Source organism: Heterodontus francisci, chromosome 42 (assembly GCF_036365525.1).
Source record: "Heterodontus francisci isolate sHetFra1 chromosome 42, sHetFra1.hap1, whole genome shotgun sequence".
Classification (NCBI taxonomy): domain Eukaryota; kingdom Metazoa; phylum Chordata; class Chondrichthyes; order Heterodontiformes; family Heterodontidae; genus Heterodontus; species Heterodontus francisci.
Window position 1 is genome coordinate 9,714,249 of NC_090412.1, and position 23,781 is coordinate 9,738,029.

General features: G+C 42.7%; 1 protein-coding gene across 4 annotated transcripts; it reads left to right on the plus strand.

Moving 5' to 3' along the window:
* Positions 1 to 3,725: 3,725 nt before the first annotated feature.
* Positions 3,726 to 22,542, plus strand: nolc1 (nucleolar and coiled-body phosphoprotein 1). 4 transcript variants are annotated; one of them, XM_068020527.1, is made up of 14 exons: positions 3,726 to 3,864; positions 5,232 to 5,287; positions 7,330 to 7,463; positions 8,780 to 8,907; positions 9,409 to 9,559; positions 9,788 to 9,891; positions 10,840 to 11,050; positions 11,461 to 11,670; positions 12,293 to 12,397; positions 15,048 to 15,905; positions 18,437 to 18,576; positions 18,770 to 18,805; positions 20,486 to 20,575; positions 21,995 to 22,542. In XM_068020527.1, exons 1-14 carry the CDS (start codon positions 3,757 to 3,759, stop codon positions 22,151 to 22,153), a joined length of 2,490 nt encoding a protein of 829 aa, XP_067876628.1. In that variant the 5' UTR covers positions 3,726 to 3,756; the 3' UTR covers positions 22,154 to 22,542. The 4 variants fall into 4 exon arrangements, with proteins under 4 accessions (XP_067876628.1, XP_067876629.1, XP_067876630.1 ...); XM_068020528.1 differs by having other exon boundaries at positions 10,840 to 11,020; XM_068020529.1 differs by having other exon boundaries at positions 20,515 to 20,575; positions 21,995 to 22,082.
* Positions 22,543 to 23,781: the final 1,239 nt, after the last annotated feature.

A 23,781-nucleotide genomic window follows, 5' to 3' on the forward strand; every position in this document is an offset into this window, starting at 1 on the left:
TTTCTGATGCAACATAAGTGAGATGCGTGGAGTTCAGTTGATTGAAGAGCTCAAAACAGGTTTATTAACAGCTAACAAGTATATCCAGCGCAGAGCTGCTATTTACAAGACCTGCCTCTTGGTGTTACAGTTACAGAGTGACTCTGGCATGTTGTCACATGACTGCATCCTGGCATTCAGCTCACTAGCACACATAGAAACATAGAAAATAGGAGGAGTAGGCCATTCGGCCCTTCGAGCCTGCTCCGCCATTCATTATGATCATGGCTGATCATCCAACTCAGTAGCCTGTTCCCGCTTTCGCCCCATACCCTTTGATCCCTTTAGACCCAAGAGCTATATCTAACTCCTTCTTGAAAACATACAATGTTTTGGCCTCAACTGCTTTCTGTGGTAATGAATTCCACAGGTTCACCACTCTCTGGGTGAAGAAATTTCTCCTCATCTCAGTCCTGAAAGGTTTACCCCGTATCCTTAAACTATGACCCCAGGTTCTGGACTCCCCCACCATCGGGAACATCCTTCCTGCATCTACCCTGTCAAGTCCTGTTAGAATTTTATAGGTTTCTATGAGATTCCCCCTCCCTCTTCTGAACTCCAGCAAATATAATCCTAACCGATTCAATCTCTCCTCATATGTCAGTCCCGCCATCCCAGGAATCAGTCTGGTAAACCTTTGCTGCACTCCCTCTATAGCAAGAACATCCTTCCTCAGATAAGGAGACCAAAACTGCACACAATATTCCAGGTGTGGACTCACCAAGGCCCTGTATAATTGCAGCAAGACATCTCTGCTCCTGTACTCGAATCCTCTCGCTAGGAAGACCAACATACCACTCGCCTTTTTTACCACCTGTTGCACCTGCATGATTACCTTCAGCGACTGGTGTACGAGAACACCCAGGTCTCGCTGCATATTCCCCTCTCTCAGTTTATAGCCATTCAGATAATAATCTGCCTTCCTGTTTTTGCTACCAAAGTGGATAACCTCACATTTATCCACATTATGCTGCATCTGCCATGCATTAGCCCACTCACTCAACTTGTCCGAATCACCCTGAAGCCTCTCTGCATCCTCCTCACAACTCACCTTCCCACCCAGTTTTGTGTCATCTGCAAATTTGGAGATATTACATTTAGTTCCCTCATCTAAATCATTAATGTATATTGTGAATAGTTGGGGTCCTAGCACCGATCCCTGCGGTACCCCACTAGTCACTGCCTGCCATTCGAAAAAAGACCCATGTATCCCTACTCTTTGTTTCCTGTCTGCCAACCAATTTTCTATCCATCGCAATACACTACCCCCAATCCCATGCACTTGAATTTTACATGCTAATCTCTTATGTGGGACTTTGTCGAAAGCCTTCTGAAAGTCCAAATGAACCACACCCACTGGCTCCTCCTCATCAACTCTACTAGTTACATCCTCGAAGAATTCTAGTAGATTTGTCAAGCATGATTTCCCTTTCGTAAATCCATGCTGACTCTGCCTGATTCTACCACTGTTCTCTAAGTGCTTTACTGTAAAATCTTTGATAATGGACTCTAGAATTTTCCTACTGACATCAGGCTGACTGGTCTATAATTCCCTGCTTTCTCTCTACCTCCCTTTTTAAATAGTGGGGTTACATTAACTACCCTCCAATCTGTAGGAGCTGTTAAAGAGTCTATAGAATCTTGGAAGATGACCACCAATGCATCCACTATTTCTAGGGCCACTTCCTTAAGTACTCTGAGATGCAAACCATCAGGCCCTGGGGATTTATCGGCCTTCAATCCCATCAATTTCCCCAACACCATTTCTCTACTAATCCTGATTTCCTTCAGTTCCTCTCTCTCACTAAGCCCTGTGTTCCCCAACATTTCTGGTATGATATTTGTATCCTCCTTTGTGAAGACAGAACCAAAGTATGCATTTAGTTGGTCAGCCATTTCTTTATTCCCCATAACAAATTCCCCTGCTTCTGACTGTAAGGGACCTACATTTGTCTTCACCAATCTTTTTCTCTTCACATACCGATAGAAACTTTTAGTCAGTTTTTATGTTCCCCGCAATCTTGCTCTCATATTCTATTTTCCCCTTCTGAATAAATCCCTTGGTCATCCTTTGCTGAATTCTAAACTGCTCCGAATCCTCAGGTCTGTTGTTTTTCCCGGCAAATTTATATGCCTCTTCCTTGGATCTAATACTATCTCCAATTTCCCTTGTAAGTCATGGTTTGGCTACCTTTCCCGTTTTACTTTTGCGCCAGACATGGATAAACAATTGTTGCAGTTCATTCATGCGCTCTTTAAATGTTTGCCATTGCCTATCCACCATCATCCCTTTAAGTAACGTTTCCCAATCCGTCATGGCCAACTCGCACCTCATACCTTCATTGTTTCCTTTACTAAGATTCAGGACCCTTGTCTCAGAATCAAAGACGTCACTCTCCATCTTGATGAAGAATTCTATCATATTATGGTCGCTCGTCCCCAAGGGGTCTCGCACCACTAGATTGTAAATTATTCCTCTCTCATTACACAATACCCAGTCTAGGATGGCCTGTTCTCTAGTTGGTTCCTCAACATATTGGTCCAGAAAACCATTCCGTATACACTCCAATAATTCCTCCTCCACGGTATTGTGACTAGTTTGAATTGCCCAATCGAGATGCAGATTACAGTCACCCATAATTACAAATGTTCCTTTATCGCATGCATCTCTAATTTCCTGTTCAATGCCATTCCCAACATCACCACTACAGTTTGGAGGTCTATATACAACCCCCACTAACGTTTTTTGCCCCTTAGTGTTTCTCAGCTTTACCCATACAGATTGCACATCATCAAAGCTAATATCTTTCCTCACTGTTGTGTTAATTTCCTCTTTAACCAGCAATGCAACTCCACCGCCTTTTGCTTTTTGTCTGTCCTTCCTAAATACTGAATATCCCTGTATGTTCATTTCCCATCCCTGGTCACCTTGCAGCCATGTCTCCGTAATCCTGACTATATCATACTAAGATCTTAAAGGGATATCACTCTTAAAGGCAATTACACAATAGAGAGAGGAAGAAACACGTTTAGGGAGGGAATTCCAGAGCTTAGGGTCTACGCAGCTGAAGGCACGGTCACCAATGGTGGAGCGATTTAAAATTGGGAATTCTCAAGAGACCAGAATTAGATGAGCGCGTATATCTCGGAGGGTTGTGGGGCTGAAGGAGATTACAGAGATAGGGAGGGGCGAGGCCATGGTGGGATTTGAAAACAAGGATGAGAATTTTAAAATTGTGATGCTGCTTAACCTGGAACCAGTGTCTGTTCACGAGCATAGGGGTGATGGATGAATGGGACTTGGTGCAAGTTAGGATGCAGGCAGCAGAGTTTTGGATGACCTCGAGTTTACCGAGGGTGGAATGGGGAATGTCGGACAGGACAGAGTTGGAAGGGTCAAGCCTAGAGGTAACAAACGCATGGATGGGGGTTTGAGCAGCAGAGTGGGAGGAGGCTCATTGTGGAGCATAAACACCAGCTGGTCCCCACCAGGAGGGTTTCTGTGCTCTAAATACGCCGCAACCCCATGACAAATTTCAGTGCAAGTTGTTGTTGTAACACCACCCAGGTCAGCAACTCCCTGAACTGCTGCGCATGCTCAGCAACTACCAGAGGGGGGGCTTCCGGTCACGTGGCCCGGAGCTGACCCCCCCACCCGGCGGCTTCCTGTCGGGCCAAGGCCGGCGCAGGCGCATTCGGGCCGTTATTGTGCGCAAGATGGAGGCGCGTGTGGTGCCGAGCGACCTGTACCCGCAGGTTTACAGCTTTCTGCTGCAGAATAAGTTCGACAAAGCCGCCAAGGAGTTCCTGAAGCAATCCAGCGTGGTGAGCCCCCCCCCTCAACATCGGATAAGACGCTCCTTTACACGCGGGTTGTTCGCTTCTTTCTCTCCGTCCCTCATGCTTCATCTGCAGCGGTGGTGAGGGGCGGAAAGCAGCGCGCCACGTGCGGCCTCCGGCCTGCTTCCCCGGCACCGCTCCCCGGGGGGCATGCGCAAAGGATTTGGAACGCCCGCTCCTCAAAGTTCCAATCCCGGGGAACGTTCCATTCCTCGTGGCCCGGGCAAAAAAGAACCCCAGCATCTCTGCGTGTGCTGCTTGCCCCAGAACAGTTACAGCTCATTGAAACAATGCTTTAAAGCACTTGGCTCGTAGTAAGACGGCTCAGGGCAAAAAGATGCCTATGTCTTAACACCATATGTATGGAAGAAGTGAGGCCAACTCTCACCTGACCTGAGGCACTGAAGGATGATATTCTGATTCCTCCTCAGCGCAGAGGTACCACACTCAGCCACTGCCACTGGCTGCAAGGAAAGGGGGCAAAGTAGGAAGACGTGTGAAACCTGGAGCTTGACACATCATGAGTGGCAGAATTGGGGGGAGGGGTCCATGGGTGCTAGGGCAATACAGTCATGGTAACCAAGGCCAAGATTAAGGCAGCTGGAGTGACGAAAACAGTGGCCGGATTTTAATATCAGTGGGCCAAATATTCAAATCTCTGGTAACTTTTACAACCATCTCAACTTATTAAGCCATCTAGTGTGTTGGTTGATGAACTGCTGCTGTGGCTTAGCTTTGATGGGATACAAATGAGATCATTTGGAGTTATCTGCAAGATGAGTGTATTAATTAACATTATTTTTCTCTGTGACTCTGATTTTCTTCAAAACCTCATGTTTCATGTTTACTTTTGGGCTGTTTGCTTTTCTCTCCTGAAATCTTCTCTTGACTGACAGTTTATAATGTCGTTATAGAGACAGGTAAAGTAGTTGCACTGTTCTCAATCTCGGTCTGAATTGTAGCCATCGTATGCTATAATTGCAAAGGACTGGAAGCCAATTGTTTTTTCCTGAGGTTAACTAACAGCCTAGTTATTGGAACTTGCAGCGCATCTGTGGATTGATCTGGAAGTTGCTGCACATCAGCAAAGGAATCAATTTAAGATTATAGTCTCTGCACACCAATTTACCTCTGGATTGAGTTTTTAAACAAAATAGAGATGCTGGCAATGACTAATTAGATTTAACACAAACTGCCTTATTAAAACTCACTGGAGTTTTTAGGAAGAGTTGTGAATGTGATATGACCTCTTCCCAAAAGTGAAGGCTTTGGTTGATATTTATTTTACCATTTCTGTGTAAACTTTAGTGTTGAAATTTGTTTATTTCAATCTTTATTCTCTTTCTTTGTAGAAAGTTCCAGATCTTAAGTCGCCGTCTCTAGTGGAGATATTTGATTTCTGGGTGAAGTAAGTTCTACATTATGTTTTTCAGTTTGCTTCTGGGTTTAAACCCCATTCTAAGATTTAAGCACATAATCTTGGCTCTGACTGCAGTGCAGGAATGCTGCATTGTTGGGGTCATCGTCCTTTGGATGAGCTGCTAAGCTTGGGTTCCCTCTGTCTGTTAGTGAATGTTGTACATTTAATTTCGCTGTTTGAAGAGCAACAGTCTTTCCTTGCCAACTTTTGTATTTTATCGTATTTTGCTCTTTGCAAAATGATGGACAAGATTGCCTTCATTAGTCAGTGCATTTCACAATAATTCACTATGGCCTGGATTTCACAGTCAGCGGCAGAGTGAGTGTGCTCATTGCTAGCCTCGAACAAAACTGCCCACATAGATCCAGCAATCTCTGTGGCATGGATTGCACCTTTCCCAATATTACTTTGATTCTGACATCAGCTCGAGGGGATCTCTGCTCTCCTGCAACAGTGATGTCTTAAAGCAGGGTAAGCAACAAATCAGATTGAAGAATTCTCACAGACAGCAAGCCAGGAAGTTAAAAGAAAAACTGAATATCCTTCACTTAATTGTTTTATAGACAGAAAAATAAAGATTGGGGCATACTGTAAGCTTAAAGTAGAAACTGAAATATAAACTTTTTTAAAAAATCAAAATCTGAATATTTTACTAATGGAAAAATTTGACATTCCGCAAATAGAACATTTTTTTCAGGGCCAGAGAGGTTGTTGGGTAATTATGAACTTTGTACACTTTTAAAACTCTTGCACCTCATTCAACAAGGTGTAACTTTTTCAAGGGTTTTTATAGCAAGAGTAATGGTGTAACAGTGGAAGTTCATGTCTATTCAAGTGAATTCGGAAGAATTCTGTGGGGACATCAGCGCACCCTGTGAAGGAGCAGGAAATCACTGACAACAACTGCCAAACACACATGCAGGTTAAACAGGGAAATCCAGAAATTGCTGTCAGTTTCATTACAGCTTGAAACTTGTAATGACAGTGAGTGCTGACAATTTTGCGTCATTACAACTGCAAAATCCTGGCCTATATGTGAAATGCTTTGTAGTATATTGGAAATGTGATAAGGTGATGTAATCTTCTGTTCACAGATCTGTCAGGCATTTTGCTTAATGGTCTCAAAATAACACAAAAAACTGCTTTAAAACTGATAACTGAACAATAATCTGTAATATCTAATATTAGGGGTGATCTGGCCAAGGGCTGGTCCTCTGCTCATTTCTTCACACCTTGCAGTCCTGCGCTTTCCTCTTCAGTTGCTCGTATGAGCCTCCCATTTTTTAGCTTCCATGAGTAATGAGTAGGGAAAAAGTATACGAGGTGGATTCCCGTTGCCTTCCTCGTGTGCTTTAAAGACAACACCAGTGGCTTTTCCCGAAGGATGCTTCGCCTGAAGCAGCCGTTGTCCCTCGAGGTTCCAGCTCCTCTGCCGATCCCACCAAAAATTCGCTGGTTCTGTCATTGGCTGTGGCTTGTAACCCTGAGCATGGAACCCTCACCTGGACCTGGGGCAACTTGCAAAAGGGCTTGGACGATCACGCCTGATGTCTGAAATGTCCCCGCTACCCTAATGTTTAATACAACAGTTAATTTGCTACTCCTGATTCATTTGATGACCTAGAAAACCTTTTATGTTGCATCTACTGTTAGGCCCAAGCTTCCACACATTGAATGGAAAAAAGATTTAAAATCTTCCGTTGTTTATCAGTGCATCTACCACCACGAAAATTAATTGAAATGTGCACTACATTGCACTTCAAATAAATAGTAAACCTGTCAATTTTCTGAGGGTTTTTTTCTGACAGGAAAACCATTCACCAGAAGCATGATTGGAGAGTTGCGCAGTGATGTCAGCGTGTCTAATTCACCAGGCTCCTGATTTTCTGGTAGTTCATTTTAATTTCTGGGAAACTTAGGAGTTTTGAGCTCCTCACAAAATCTCCCCTGAACTGTCAGCTGTGAAAATGTTGGGTCATCAGTATTATGTACCCAAGGTTGCTAACTTTTGTTTCTAATTATCACCACAGGTCATCTGAAGTAGCAAAGAAAAGGAAGGCTATACTTAATGGTCCTCCTGCAAAAAAGGCAAAGAAAGCTGAATCTTCCAGTAGCTCTGACAGCTCAGACAGTTCTGATGAAGAAAGCACTGTGAAGAAACCAGGTCTCTCAAAATATGCCAAGCTTTTCGTTTTCAATAAAAGCAGTGTCGCAAGCTTGAGAACAAATTAACTTTATAGTTAACCTATCGTGAATGCACTTCCCAGAAGATGCCCTCAGATAATGCTGAGCTTCTGTTTCCTCTCCTGTACTTTCTACCCCGTCTGCTCTAAGCCCTCCTTCCACTTTTCTGTCTAAGATTAGTTATCTGAACCTGGGGGTTTCCTAATCTGTGTAGCTCGCTGAATAGTACAATTACATACTCAACCACTGGAGGAAAGCTAGTGTTTCCATCTGCAACTGTGTGGACAAACAGTGACATTGCAGCAAGACTTGAATGTGTAATTTAGTCTGGCACTCCAGTGCAGTTTATTGTTGGAAGTTGCTGTTCTTTGAGGCAATAAATATCTGTTTGTTCAGGGAGATGTTGAAGATACTGTTGCATTAATGGAAGAGCAGTGAGTTCCCCTGCTGTCCTGGCCAACATTCTTCCTTTGAACAGCTGGCTATTCATGTTGCTCTTTCTGGAGAATGGATGGTGAATGATGGCTACCTGCAAATCAAATATCACTCGTCCTAATTTATTGTATGACGCTCTGTCTGCTGTTTTCCAATAAGATGCCATATATTAAAACATCTATATCTTGTAGACTGTCACAGTGTTTGGTGCATAATAGGATAAATTGTAGGAGTTGTAGGGTAGGTCGTAAATATTTTGCTCTGGGTTAACTGATCTCGGGGGTGGGGGTGATGTAGCGACAGTGCTGAAGTTTGTCTCTGTGGCCATTGCATAGTCATGGAACTCACTGAGTTGAGGGCTTTTGGTTGAGAAAAGGATCGGGCTTGACTGTGACATGCACCATAGTTTACAACAGTGTGTCTGCTCACTTGTGAATAAATGGGACCTGGATAAGGTACTCGAGGACAACCAGCTCCCGAAACTGTTCCCCAGCAAGGAGTCAAACCCTGTGGGAGGGGGCATAGTCATGAAACTTGTTGGGGGTGGGGGGAACACCACCACCTCCTCCGCCTCAAGGGCAATTAAGGATGAGCAATGAATGCTGGCCTGGCCAGCGACGCCCACATTCCATGAACGAATATAAAAAAAAACATAAGGTGTTGCAAAATGAATTTCCCCCTCTCATTACAAGTTATGTCAGTAAAGTAAAAATTACTTTTCAGTAAAACATTGAAAGACTTGCATTTATATAGAGCCTTTCTTGACCACTGAATGTCTTGAAGCACTTGCAGTCAATGAAGTTCTTTTAAATTGCCACCCTGTTCAGCTGACGGTGGTGATGCTCTTTATTGTTCTTCTAGTAAGCAAGCAGCTGACACCCGGAATAACCAACCCTGCAGCTAAAAAACCTGCACCAAAGAAGGAAAGCAGCAGCAGCAGTGAAGATTCAAGTTCTTCAGATTCTGAGGAAGAAAAGAAACCTGTACAGGTGAGAACACAAGAAATAATTAGAGCCTGCATATTACATGACAGATTCCAAACCTTTTGGTCATTGTTGACTATGATGAGCCATGGGGTAAACTTTATGATTAGATGGGCTGACGCAGCCATTCTTCATGTGTGGTCAGTGCCACAGGTGGGATATGACTTGCACCGCAACCTCCTTGTGTTTGGGGTTATACCACGCACTTGAATAAGCAATCGCCAAATGTAGGTGTGAATATAAATTATGTATTTGTTTTTTCTTAATTTCCTTCCTCCTTCATCTGGACACAATGGCATTTACTATTTTAGTGCATGGTAAATGTGAAGGCATAGCTTACAGTAAATTCTCTTCGATTTAGTTTCTTTACAACTCCTCCGTAGACCCTGTCAGAATTATTCAGAGGGATTGTTGGCATTCAGCTCTTGCAAATGTTTCTTAACTTCTTGGTTCAGTACAGAGACTCATTTTCACTTTTATCTCTTTTGCATGTCCCCACTCCAACAGAAGGCCGTCCCTGCTAAAAGTCCAGCTCCTGCAGCTAAAGCACTTCCAGTCAGCAAGCCAGCTGCCAGAAAGAAAGATGCAACTTCCAGCAGTGAAGATTCAGATAGCTCGGAGGATGAGAAACCTGCTGCAAAAACCCCTGTGAAACCAGGTAGCAGCAGCACTCGATTGTTACTGTTACCAAGCTGGGCATTTGTAACAAGTGGAGGGGATAAGGCAGACAAGTCAAGTTACTGTCTGTGTGTCAACGCATGTGAATAACCAGTGTAATGGGCCTTCGGATGCCAAGATGTACATTGTAGTGATTTACTTTTTTTTTAAACAAGTGACAATTTTACTGCACTTTCTGAATCTTAGTTGTTTTGTGTTCTATTTTCAGCGGTTGCGTTAAAAACTGTCAATCAGGCTGCTGAGGAGAGTAGTGATGATGATTCCAGTGATGACTCTAGTGACTCTGACTCTGCGAAGAAGCCACCTGCACAAGTAAATAGTTTTGTAATATAATGATCTGTGGTGCTGATTACCCTCTGTTTAGGGTGTAATGTATAATTTTCTTGTACTTTAAACAAGAATTCTGATTTCGAGTATTGTTTGTAGCTGCTACAAGTCAGCAGTTTCTTCAGGCACTCGCCTCTTGTGCCCACTTCGTCTCCCTCCTCTTCCCCCATTATGTAGGCTTAGAAGCTGATTAGATACTGATGTAAAAAAAGTCAGCTTATATTCACAGCGTGTTATTATAATATATATAATTTGTAAATACAAATTGATATCGGTATTGCATAGCTAAGATTTTGCATACAGTGCACACATCTTTAAGAATTTGGGGATATACATTGCCCATTGCTAGTTACTCAGAGAAGATCATAATGTACAGAAGGCAGTGATTTGACCCATTGTGTCTGTTAGCTCTTTAAAAGAGCTAACCAATTAGTCACAGTCCTCTGCAGGTGTATCTATATCCATCAAGTTCCCTTTTGACGGATACTGTTGTATTTGCCACCGCCTTTTCAGGTAGTGCATTCAACATCATAACTTGCTGTGTATATTTAAGAAAAAGCTGATACCTAACAAATGATTTATAGAGGTTTACCATAACTTCCATAAAGATGGAGGCGATGGGCCGTTGACTGGCCCCCCGATAGTGGTGTTAGCTATAGAATTCCAGGAAGTGCTGCTGATTAAGGAACAGTGATTAAACACTCAGGTTGGGTTGGTGTGCAGCTTCAAGGTGATGGCGCTCTTGTGACTTTGCTGCCCTCGTTCACTTTGGTGGTCGGGGTTGCAAGGCTTGGGTTGGGGCTGTTGAATTGTTACACATGCTTTGTGAACAGTGCTACAGGAGAACTGGTGTAATGAAACAATCTTTCCTAGTTGTAGACACTTGGTCTTCTTAAGACAGAGTTGGTAAATTTTCTCCTTCGTTCTGTATAGAAAGTAATGCCTAAGAAACCTGTGCCTGCCAAGTCTCCAGCTGCAGGAAAAGTGAAGAATGCAAAAGCTGCGACCCCAGCTAAAGTAGTAGCAGCCAGTACAAAGAAGAGCTCAAGCAGTGAAGAGGAGTCTGACAGCTCAGACGATGAGGCACCAGCTATAAAGACAAAAGCAAAGCCGGGTGAGCAGTGCCTTCAATACAAGAATAAAAGTGAGCTATTTCCTTAGCATAATCACTGCATTTGTGAACTACAGGGCTGCATTGGGAACTGGTGCGGGTGATGATCACACAGTAAACTGAAGTTCTGGTATTCCAGTAGACAGCCAACCTTTATTATGTGCAAACACAAGATTAAGCAGTGTTTATATGGTGAGCTGTAATTTATGATGTACGGAGGATTGTCCTGTGCATGGAAGTTGGTTGAGGACAAGCTGTAGCCCAGTGGTGAATCATTTCCCCCATTCATACTGTTTCCATTCACAGTTGAATAATCTGCTAGAACTTGCTGAAGAATAGGCACTTGGATAGATGTCAGAGGGTTCCCACACAAATTTGTTGTCTTCTGAAGGGGAGGAAACTCATTGACTAGTGTTTTGATTTCCCCCCCCATTCCCTGTTAGGTGCTTACAATGCAGTACCACCTCCCACACAGCAGAATAAGAAGGCAGGCGCAGGCAAGAAGACACCAGCAGTAAGTGCAGTGAAGAAGGTGCCAGCAATAAGTGCAAGCAAAAAGGCACCAGCAGTACCTGCTGCGAAAAAGGACAGCAGTGACTCGTCAGACGATAGTTCCGACAGCAGTACTGAAGAGGCACCCATGAAGCCTGCTAGTAAGTGCTGAACTAGATCGATAAGCTATATCAATCGTATGCTTGCATTTTTAAACAGTTACAGGTATCTGTTAATTTTGGAGATTATTGTTCAGCCCCTCTGTCAAATCCTGTTCCTTTAAAAGTTGGAGTGAAATTTTATTAACTAATTCTCTTTCTGGATGCAGTTAAAGTAGATGGTTGGTTTGCTGTCAGGAAATGAGGAATTTGTCTCTGAATGAGTAGCCCTGGTAAGGCTGCATTTACTATCCATCCCAGATGGGGATGAGAAGCTGATGGTGGGCCACCTTATTGAAATAATTGTTTTTGCAAATTATCAGATTGTTCAGCTACTTCAGGGGGCATTGACTCAACAATATAGTGTGGGACTGGAATTAAATGTAGACCAGGCAGGTTCACTTCCCTGAGGGCATCTGGAGTTTTTATGACAAGCCAGTAGCTTTTTTGGTCACTTTTTCCGGTGTCGGTCTATAGGTTACTAGATTTATTAAATGCAGTGTGCTATGCTAGTTCACTGCCATGACCTTTATACTACTGCATCCCAACATGTATAGCATGGCATAGACCATGAGGTTTGTCTACCTTGCTTGGCCTCTGACTATCCATTTTTTTTTTTAAACAGCGAAAATTACACCAAAGAAACCTGCTCATGCACCACCTGTAAAACCCACCGTTGCTCAGAAAGTTGCAGCCAAGAAAGCAGATTCCAGCTCCGACAGCGAGTCTGGTAAGAAAATACCGTTCTGTTAGTTGAATAAGCTAGCTGTGTATTCTGGTCCCACTGTCAAAATGAAATGGAAAGCCTGATCTGCCATAAAAGGACAAGGAGACATGAGTCATTGTCATTTCCAGCCTACAGCTGGCCATTTAGGTTAAATGCTGTTGCTGGCACCTGAATGTGGAATGTAATTTATGTCCCCCGATGTTAGCATTTGTGTAATATATTGTCACAACCCTCAAAACCTAGATGTTTGGGGGGGGGCCATTGGTTTTTCTTTCAAGTCCTGAAGCTTTGATGAAACGTTGAAAGTGTAATCAAATGATTTAATCCTGTGGTTTTCAAACTACTTTGTGGGGCACCCTGCAAATTATTGATGTGGTTCATTTCTGAATTCTAGAAAGATAGCCATTTGGGAAGCTGGTGTTATCATACAATAATGCATTTTTAAATTAATTAATCGCAACAAGGACCCCAGTTTGATCATCTTTTGGGTTTAATGGTGGGTAGGATTGTTTTAATACATTTTCTGTTCGCTTCTTCAGTTGCTGTCTCACAAGGAGGACAGTAATCAGCTGCTGACTGCAGAAACAATGAGGTGGTGTAAATCTGTCCTGTCGTTGCTGTTCTTGCTATGTGGGTTAGTTGACTATTTCTGTGCGCTTAAAATAGCATATTCTGAGGTATTACCAGTGTATTCCGCATTACCCAGTTCTTTGGATTGTGTGGAGTGGGGATACTGGTGGTAAACACATTCCCTGCAATTTTCGTATCAAGCGCACAGTAGCTTTAAATTTTTTTGTATGGCCACACATGTGTGATAATTTAAAGGGGCTGACTTATGCCTGGTCTTCATGGGAACTTAGGGGTTGCTACGCAGCCATGCTGTTTATAGTTACAGTTTTGGTCTCTATTTGAAAAAGAATATAATTGCGATAGAAGCAGTTCAGAGAAGGTTCACTCGACTAATTCTGGGATGAAGGGCTTATGAAGAAAGATTGAACAGGTTGGGCCTATACCCATTGGTGTTCAGAAGAATGAGAGGTGATCCTATTGAAACATATAAGATCCTGAGGGGACTTGATAGAGTGGATACCAGGAGGATGTTTCCTCTTGTGGGAGAAGACTAGAACTAGGGGGACACGGAGTAAGAATAAGAGATCTCCCGTTTAAGACAGTGATGAGGAGAAATTTTATCTCGGAGGGTTATTAGTCTGCGAATTCTCTTCCCCAGAAAGCAGTGGCTAAGTCATTGAGTTTATTCAAGACTGAGTTAGATAGATTTTTGATAGACAAGGGGAGTCAAGGGTTATGGGGGGCAGACAGGAAAGTGGAGTTGAGACCACAACCAGATCAGCTGTGATCTTATCAAATGGCAGAGCAGGCTCAATAGGCCTACTCCTGCTCCCAAATCCTATGACGAGAGATTGGGGAAACTGGGCCTGTATTCTTTAGTGTTTCAAAGAATGAGAGGTGATCTCATTGAAACTTAGAAAAAACTTAAAGGGATAGACAGGGTGGATGCAGCTAAGATGGTTCCCCTAGTTGGGGAATCTAGAACCAGGGGACACAATTTCAAAATAAGGGGGAAGCCACATGAGACAGAGATGAGAAATTTCTTTACTCAGAGGGTTGTGAATCTTTGGAAATCTCTGCCCCGGAGGGCCGTGGAAGCTCAGTCATTGAGTATGTTTAAAGCAGAGATTGACATTTCTAAATACAAATGACATAAGGGGATATGAGGATAGTGTGGGAAAAAGGCATTGAAGTGGATAATCAGCCATGATCGTATTGAATGGCGGAGCAGGCTTGATAGGCTGAATGGCCTACTCCTGTTCCTATGTTCCTGTGTAACATTGTGGTAAACTCAGATTTATCCCTCATTGTGGATTCTAGCACAGTTGAGGAAAAACCTGTCCAATAACTGGGAGAACCAGCACTGTGTGCTCCAGCATAGTCAGTTCCAAAGAAAGAATCTGGTCATCCCAACATCAGTTGATTCTCAGTGATGTTTGTATTGTGCTACCTCTGCCTACAGACTGTTGAGACCAATCAAGTGTGGTCAAAGTAACCCGAATGATATTTAAAACAGCGTTCACCAAAACATAAATACACGTCAGAGACCACTCCATCCAATTTCCTAGGCAGTACCACGTTTATTGTTTTTAAAGGAACATTTGTAGGTGTCAGACTGGGCTCAGTGGTAAACTCTTGTCTTTGAGTCAGAAGGTTGTGGGTTTACACCCCACTTCTAGAAACATGAGCACACAATTTAGACTGCCAATATAGTATTGTCTTTTGGATGAGGATCCTGTTTCTTATTTCATTGCTGTTTAGGGGATTTTGCTACATGCAAAATGGTGGCTGTTTGTCAACATATCAGGTGATTGTAATTCCTTCAGATCAGGCAGCATCTGTGGAGAGAAAAGCAGAGATAATGTTTCAGGTTGATGACATCAGTTCTGCTGGAGGGTCATCGACCTGAAATGTTAATTCTGTTTTTCTTTCCACAAATGCTGCCGGACCTGCTGAGCATATCCAGCATTTTCTGTTTTTTATTTCAGATTTCCAGCATCTGCAGTATTTTGCTTTTATATTTGTAATTCCTTGTTACTTCAAGAGTAAGATGGCTTAATAGCTATGTCTGTAACATTCACAGATTCTGAAAGCTCTGAAGAAGAACCCAAAACCAAGAATATGGCAAAACCCATGTCAAAACCAGCCGCGAAGCCCACGCCAAAACCAGCCATGAAACCTCTGGCCCAAGCAAAGAAAGCAGAGAGCAGTTCAGAAACTGACAGCTCTAGTGATTCTGATGAAAAGAGCAAGGCTACTCCAACCATCAAGCCAGCTGCTAAATCAGCTGCTGCACCTGTAAAACCAGGGAAGCAAAGTACTCCAGCAGCCAAGGCTGCTGCTGAAGAAAGCAGTTCAGATTCTGATGACTCCAGCAGTGAGGAGGAAGTGAAACCTGTAGCAAAAGTGCAAACCTCTGCCAAAGGAAAGTCACCTACTGTGACTGCAAAAGCAAAGTCACCAGCAGTGACTGTGAAAGCCAAATCACTGGCAGAGACAGGGAAAGCAAAATCGCCAGCGGTGACTGCAAAAGCAAAATCTCTGGCTGTGACTACAAAAGCCAAATCTCTGGCTGTGACTGGAAAAGCGAAATCCCCAGTGGTGACTCCAAAAGGAAAATCTCTGGGCAGGACAAATGAAAATGAAACCAGCAGTTCTGAAGAAACTTCAAGCGATGATGAGCCTAAACTGAAAACTCAAGTTGGCCAAGTAAAAAAGGCAATCGCCACTCCAACTCCAGGGGCTAAAATCTCTGCAGCTAAGAAAGCTGAAAGTAGCAGCAGCAGCTCGGAAAGTTCAGAGTCAGAGGAAGAGTACTCGAAAGGAAAACCAAATGATGTGAAAACGCCAACATTGATATCTGCTAAGAAGACAGCAAAAAGCAGCTCTGAAGATAGCTCCTCTGAAGATGATGAGAAAAATAATACCAAGTCTGTAAATGGTGAGCTTTTCTTATCACTTTTTAATTAATTGGGAAGCTTGGGTGAAGGGGAAAGGTCCAGAGTTGACGAGAGATGAGATAGACCAACAGCAGCAACAGTGATTAGGTGAGGCCAAAGTTGAGGTTTAAAAGCCTGTTTGGTCTTGCCTGGCCTGGTAAGTTTCTTACTATTGATTTAATAGCATCAAGTTAAAGTGAAACACTTGTGACAATTTAATCAGCCAATCCCACGACAGTGATTTTGAGTGGTCACCTGACCGTTCTTGCCTGATTTGTCCATCTTCTCTTCAGTGCGTGCTTCTCAACTTCTGAAAGACGTCCAAACTTGGTGAATCTGAGTAGCAGCCAGTGCTGTGAATGCAAGATGCAATGGATGGCAGGGTAAACCAGGGCGGGTTTTTTCCTGTTTGGGGAAATTGCATGTTTCTTTATGCTCTGCAGTCTCCCCTGCTTTTTCAACTCCTACAGTGGTTGTTCGCAGTCCTTTGTTATCCAAAAAAAATTATTCATATGTGAGCTTGGGCAGCAAGCGTCTGATTATTTGACTGTGCTTCTCCTTTCCAGCAGGGTAGCATGCCAGGAGCTAAAGTTGGTGCTGTTCTCTTGCTTCCCTCCCTCCCCCTACAAGCAGAACCTTGATTCCGTTGACTTGTTTCAAACGAGCAACACTTGAAGTTCGCGTGCATAAGCGACCCTGGTGATGTGACTGATAGCATCCAAGCATTCATATGGATTTAAGGGTGGCAGATTGAAATAGATGAATTGGTTCAGTGGGAAAGTGTTCCACAGAACAAACCCAGTGCCCGGTTCCTGAGTTGATGTTAGTTGTGCAAGTGATGGCTGACGTAAATGTGGCAGGACCCTGTACAAATCTGTAGGAGCTGTGTTGGAATCCTCTTGCCCTGGCTGAGTCCATTAAATCAGTTTGGGAAAGGACTAGAAAATTACATTTTAAGAATGGGAGGCGTCAAGTTCATTTGACTCAATGAGCCATCTCATTTTTCATTATCACTGGATGGATTTGCTGGGCCTAAAAGCCACCTGTGCACCTGGACCCATTGGGTGATGTGTTTTTCCAATTTGTGTGCACAAGGATCTTCAGGCTGCCTTACAACAGCCACTACTGCATTCATGATGGCAGAGTTTGCGGAAACTAGAAATGGCTAAAAGCCGTTGAGTTCTCAAAAAGAGCCAGCAACAGCTGTCTGTACATTCACGTCTTCCTACTGTCAGCTGTGGCTCAGTTGGTAGCGCTCTCGCCCCTGAGCCACAAGATTGTGCTTTCAGATCCCCATTCCAGTGACTCGAGCACAAAAATCTAGGCCGAATCTCCAGTGGAGTACCGACAGGGTGCTGCATTGTAGGAGGTGTTGTCTTTTAGACAAGCTGGTGAACAATAAAGATTCCATAGCAGTATTTCAAAGAACCGCAGGGAGGTTGTACCTGGTATCCTGGCCAACATGTATCCCTCAATCGACACCACTAAAGCAAATTATCTGGTTGTTATCACATTGGTGTTGGGAGCTTGGTTTCCTACGTTACAACGGTGACAACCCTTCAAAAGTACCCCGTTGGGTGTAAAGCGCTTAGGGATGTCATGACTTTGTGAAGGTGCTATGTAAATGCAAGTTTGTGTTTCTTTCTCTACTGCAATAATGAACCTCTGTGGCAATTTGAAAATTCAATGCGCTGGTCCTGTTTATTTATCATACCAGAGGGAGATGCTAGGCGAGCTTCCCTCGGTGTTGCAGTGGATAATTGCACTTTCTGGTATGGTTATGAACATTGCAAGCTGGAAGTTCCCAGGTTGGGTGCTCTGCCTGGCTGAGAGTTAGATAATCTGAGCCAGGCCAGCATTTTGCAAGTTACAATTGGCCTCAATGCTTCAGTCTATGGAGGATAAATAAATATAAGACAGGATTCCTGCTGCTAACAGAATCCATTGGCTCCTGGGTGTGTCTGATGGTTCAGATGGATGTTGGCAGTGTTCAGAAAATGTGGTTTGGCTGAAGGGAGGGAACGTTAGGTGAGTGCTAACCTGCAAATGTGTTTCAGCCTTTGCTTCTGAAGAGCTCCAAATGATGCACTAGTGTGAGCCGTACATTTCTCATGCCAGCTGGTCTAGTGGACCACAGCTTAAGACATTTTAAAGGAGCGTCATTTGGAAAGCCTCATGAATATCGGGAAGTTATTGTCCTGGTAATTTTAAACCCAACACTAGAGACAAAAGGACTGCATCACCCAGTCATCATCCTCCTCACTATTTAAATACTTAGTTTGATTCTTGTATTCAGCTAATATTCTCTATCGTGCTTCCGTAATACGTCAATAATTTTGATATGTTCTCATCTATACCATGACTATGCTTACTGCATAATGGAAGATTATTTTCACATTAACTTCACACAACAATAACATGCTCTTGAGTGAGTTTCATGTGAGCCACTTGTGATTTACCTGGGAGCTCACTGCCAGCTACGTGCCATTTTCATTTTTAACTGTGTGATGTTTGTGATTTCTTATTGTCTCAGGTACACTGAATACCAAGAGGAAAAGGGGAAGCTCCTCCTCCTCCTCCTCATCCGAGTCTGAGAACGAAAAAGGTGATTCAACTCCAGCAAACCAGAAACTCCAAACGAAAACTCCAAACACGTTTCCAAAAACTAAAAAGGTGTGGCCACGTTGAAAAGAATGTTTGTCTTTTTTAAAAATGTAATTCTAGTTTCAGCGTAACTTGAGATGAGTTCAAACATTTTGCATGAAGATTAGAGTTTGTGTAAAGAGTTCCTTGGTTCATATTTCTTCAGAACTTCATGATCGAAACCATTATACTATATGTGACTGTAATTTATTCTCTATTTTAGCAAACCGTACTGTCCAAGATGACACCTGGAACAAAGGTAACATTCTTTCTGGTTTAATAAATTTTTGACCCATTCATGCTTATTTTGCAAATTTTCTGCCTCCTAAAGACATTGGCTTTTGCTGGACTTAGACGTATCTTGGCCTGAGTGTGATCCTGGATAGAATGTCAGTCTGTACCCTTATGGAGAGCAATGCCGTTAAACCCAATTCCATGCCTGTCAGCTGTGCGTGTGTGCTTTCCAGCCGTGATCACTATTGTGATTGGTAGTGGGAACCCTGGCTACTGTTAAGTTCCTGAGCTGTGGTCTGGGGGATAGGAGGAGGGGGAAATGGTGTTCTGGAACCTAGTCTGTCTGGCTTAACTGCTTTCTGGACAAGGCCATCTGCTGTTAGTGCCCTGGCATTTTTTAAAAATAAAAACCTTTTCAAAAGTGCTTGTTTTCTGCATGGAGGCTCCTGTGGCAGCTTGCCCCAGATCACACATTGACTGAAGTTGCAGTGCCAGCCTACGCTGCGAGATGCAAGGGCCTGGAGTTTGTGCGTCATTTCTGCCCAGGCAGTAACTTAATCTGAACAGCATAAAAGCAAATAGTGTAAAAGCTCATGGGAGTTTAAGCGCATGTGGTTGCGTCTACAACGACATTGTGCCCAAATATCCGCAATCCTTCGTGCTAGTTCAACTGTCCCTTCGCCCCACCGTGCACAGGTTTGAATGGCGAATTTCTGTTGATTGCGCTCGTACCCGAGTTTGGGAGGAATTCAGCATATTCAGTGGGAGGTGGTTCAGCATATTGCACCCAGATTCTTGGGTGCCCATGGTAACGTTAATCCAGTGTTAATCACCTGACCAGCAGTCAGTTGAAGCCACATTTCTGCCCTGTTGCTGCAGAAATTCTCAATTATTTTAAAAAGCAAGGTAAGTGCTGCTTATCTTGTCTCTAGTGTTACCACAGAAGACATTTCCTACTTACTTGATCAACTACCCCACCTAAGCAGCTTGACATTCTATTAACCCTGTTCCAGTCATGAACAGTGTGTGTTTGATTCAGGGAGAAATGTTTAGGCTTTTGTTAATGAATTTGCTTGGAAACTTGGATGTAATTTTATCTCGACAAAATTTAGTTCAGTGTTGGGTGCCTTCTGGGTGAAGGCTTCAGGCCACTGTTTTAATTGTTTGTGAATTTACTTTTCAATTGAATGACCAGAATATAGGGTGTCAATGCAGTGCTTACAAGATTTTATTTAGAACGTTTGACCTTTGTCCTTGGTCTGGTTATTGTGAAGCAAGCCAACTGCTTTGGTATTCGCCTCATTGTCATAGATGCATTTTAATGCATCTGCAAAGGAGACGAAGAGGTAGTTAATGAGAGAAAATCTGCATTGTGCTACTTTTTCCTCCATTTAGCCTCCTTAAATTCAGCATTGGCCTCCCAATAAGGTGCCAATGGTAGTTGAAATATTCTGTCACATTTGTGGATCCTGTCATTAAAGGGGCAACTGCAAACATTCATTACAACAAGGCTGGTAAGTATTGGCATCAGGTGCCTTTGTCACTGCAGCTACATTTAACGCTACTGTTCTCACTGTATAAAATCTCTAATTTAAAAAATTAGACACTGGAGGGTGGAATCAGATCATTTTCATAGTTGCCCTTAAAGTAAAATGTGTAGAATGTGCTCATGTGCTTTGTTCCCTATTTTTCTTTTTGTGCAAAGAACCCTCAACCTAATACTCCTTTCCGTAGAATAAGAGAAGATGAAATTGAAATTGATCCACGTCTTTCAAATAATTCATTTGCTGCAAAGGTAAGGCTGGATTTGGGGTGTCTTTTCAGAGCTCTGCGTTTCATGTTATGAATGAGCAACCACCTATAGTTTAATGCATTTGCTAACACACCACAGAAATAATGGTACAATTAGAGGACAGTATATATAACATTTATGCATTACTTACACTATGTGACTAGAGTGCAGCTGCTTGGTTGTTTCTGGTAAATGAGATGCTATATAGGCTGGTGATTACTTACACTGCACTGAGAAGGGGAGTATCTGTTCGGTCAGGTAATTACTGACCGTAAGTAAGAGAATATCGTATATTAGCCCTTCGTTGTGTAGGTAAGAGAAGAGAATATGTACGCTATCAGTTTATTCCAACTAGTGGATTTGTCGAGCATTTTCCAATTAAAGTTGACCGTATTTTTATTCCAGGGTTATTGCTTTTACAGTGCAATCAAGGACAAGTGCATGTGCACTTGCCTTCAGGGGGAGCACTTCAGTGCAACCAGGAATAGGAACCCATAGCTGTCTCACATTTGCTTTCTATCCTGGTCTGGGGCTACTGTATCAATGCCAGAACAATTGGAGTTGAAATTGGCTCCCTCCCTCAGTAGAGATCTGCAATTGAACCTAAACTTTCTGGTATAGTTTGGTATGCCTGAGCCATTGGGAGAAACTTGTAAAATCAGTTTAGTGAGGTTGAGAGTACCTTTTAGAATTGAGGATCCTCAGGTCAAGCTACCAGGCTCAGCCAGTAAGAATAGGAAGTATTAATGGTCTCAAAGCGCTATTTGAGTGGACTGAAATTAAATCTGTTGAATTCTAGTTAAAATAATACTGGCTGAAAGTCCCAGTTCTGTTGGAGGTTTGTGCCATTTCCTGATTTCACTTGGGATGGTGAAATGCATCTGATAAGGAAAGGGGAAATTATCCAGGCCCCTATCTAGTGATGTCTGCTTGGAAGTGAATGAATGTGGCTGTCAGCTGAGGATAGTATCAGACTAGGCTTAATTACACCTCACACTTGGCTGGTGCTCACTTGAGACTTAGCAGAGATTTGGGCTGTACCTATGAGAAGAGGGACAATAAAGCTTGAACCGTAAAGTGACTTTCCATTCTGTTCAGCATTATACTATTGGAAAGGTAGCCAATCTCTCAGTTGTACACGTTACTATCTAATGCTTCTACTGAAGTCTTAACCCATAAAGATACCTGGAGTTTGACTCATTTTTCAAAACAAATTCAAAGATCAGGTCTGAATTTTAGTATCTTGGTGAATTTAGGCATTGTTTAATTCACAGCCTTATAGATTTTTAGTATTTGTTTATGAGCCGAAATTGACAATTTTGCATTTTCTGAAGCTTTTCAACGTGTCAAGGATCTTCTTTTTACCCCTTCATGGCCTTTTACCCAATGTTGTATCCTAAGCATTGATTAATTTTATTACAGAAAGGATCATCGGGTGACTGGGGCGCAAAGGCCAATCATGATTTGAAATTCACAAAAGGAAAATCCTTCAGACATGAAAAGACAAAGAAAAAGCGTGGGAACTATCGGGGCGGAACCATCGGCATGTCTGTGAATTCCATCAAATTCGACAGTGAATGAGTGTACACTGTGTAGCAGTCTTGATTGTAAAATTATAGAATTTAAATCTTTATATATGGTTAAAGCTTGGAGTGTATAGTTCAAGTAACTTTTTTAAATTCTTTGTTAATTTTCAAAGTCTGATCACTCTTTCCAGTATTTGCTTGTATTTAAAATTGTTTTTTTTTTGATGGAAATGTTTGTTTTAAGTAAGATGTTAACTTCATCTAACAGTAAACTCAAAACAAATGCCGGAAATGTAGCTTTTAAAAACAGGAACTGGCATCATAATCCTATTTGAGTGTCAGCATTGTAATATTTGTTCTTAGATTTACAGAGCAAAAATTATGGAAATTTCATATGCAGGAGCACAGTCAATAAACCATGTCTGAGCTAATTTTTTTTTTAAATCTTTGTGTTTCATTAATTTGTTAACTGATATATTGTACAGCCAGACAGGAAATTAAGTAGGTGCCACAGTGAAAGTTTTATAAAGTGACTGTGCAATTGTAACGCTGACCAAGAGAGAGACAACAGATGCCTGTAGCTACTGAGGTTTCTGTGCGTAATCTACTGACCTTGCTGCATTTTGTAGTTTCACAAAGCAAGGGGCATTGTAGATTTCGGCGCAAAATATCGTCAATCTGGAGAATTTGCAAACCTGACACATCAACCTGGCAGCTGGGTTAGCCTGAAGGGAGAATTGCTACATATTTGGATCTCGGAAACCTGCAGAAATGTCAAATATCAATGGAGAAAGCAATCTGCACAAAGCTGTGTAGTTCAGTCAGGCGTCTACCCTCTGCGTTGCCACCAAATGGTTGGAAGAGATGTCTGTCCACTACCGTGTGCATGACTGCGTGCCGATAACAGTCTCAATAGGAGGCATTTGAGAGAGTACTCATTAGAAATCCTAGACTTCATCGTCGAATGTGAGAAGGCTCAGTTGCACCCAAGTGATTGGCTTTCAATAGTACATGTAAAATAGTACTTCGCCTGCTAGGTTACTATAGCCTAGATTTTCATGTTGGCAAGTGGGAGCAGTTGTTCCATTGGCAACCTTTTGTTGAGTTATGGGGTGAGGGATTACTTTGAGCGTGAGCACTGAAGCATCACACATCATGTATCTGCCACTTTGGAAAAGGCTTCCAGGTGATTTTAATTTCCCTTCGAAGTCGTTGAAAAATGTAATTTGAGACATTATTTTAAACATTAACCAATCTCCTGCATGATGGCTACAGTGAGCTAGATCTTGTGTTGCGAGCAGGTGGGGGTCTAGATAAGGTGGGACAGGGTCGCACACTTTTTGAAAGCATTTGGATACATATTTTAATGATGCATTAGTAAGTAACTTGTTGAGTTTGTGGAAACGTGTTGTCCTTGTGGGTATATATGTGATGAAATTTTCTCCTCGCTTACCAGTTACATAAATAAGTTCATTGTTACGGATAGCACGGTGGAGAAAGGTGAGTCGGGGCCAGGTAGCAGCATAATTTTGTCAAGCATGGTGTTATAATTTAGGCATCTCTCCCAACAGTTTTTTGGTGCTCACCCTTAAAGGCAACTTCCAACAGGCTGGACCATACCTTCTAACAACCACACTTACACCTGATGGTTGAAGCGACTGGGGTCGTGTGTCTCAGTTAAGG

What these genes read in the sequence shown, in the direction of transcription:
- nolc1 (XM_068020527.1), top strand. Translation starts at nt 3,757, where the DNA reads ATGGAGGCGCGTGTGGTGCCGAGCGACCTGTACCCGCAGGTTTACAGC. An exon ending in CGAAGAAGCCACCTGCACAA is followed by an intron (nt 9,892 to 10,839) that starts GTAAATAGTTTT and finishes CGTTCTGTATAG; the next exon opens with AAAGTAATGCCTAAGAAACC. An exon ending in CCTTCAATACAAGAATAAAA is followed by an intron (nt 11,051 to 11,460) that starts GTGAGCTATTTC and finishes ATTCCCTGTTAG; the next exon opens with GTGCTTACAATGCAGTACCA.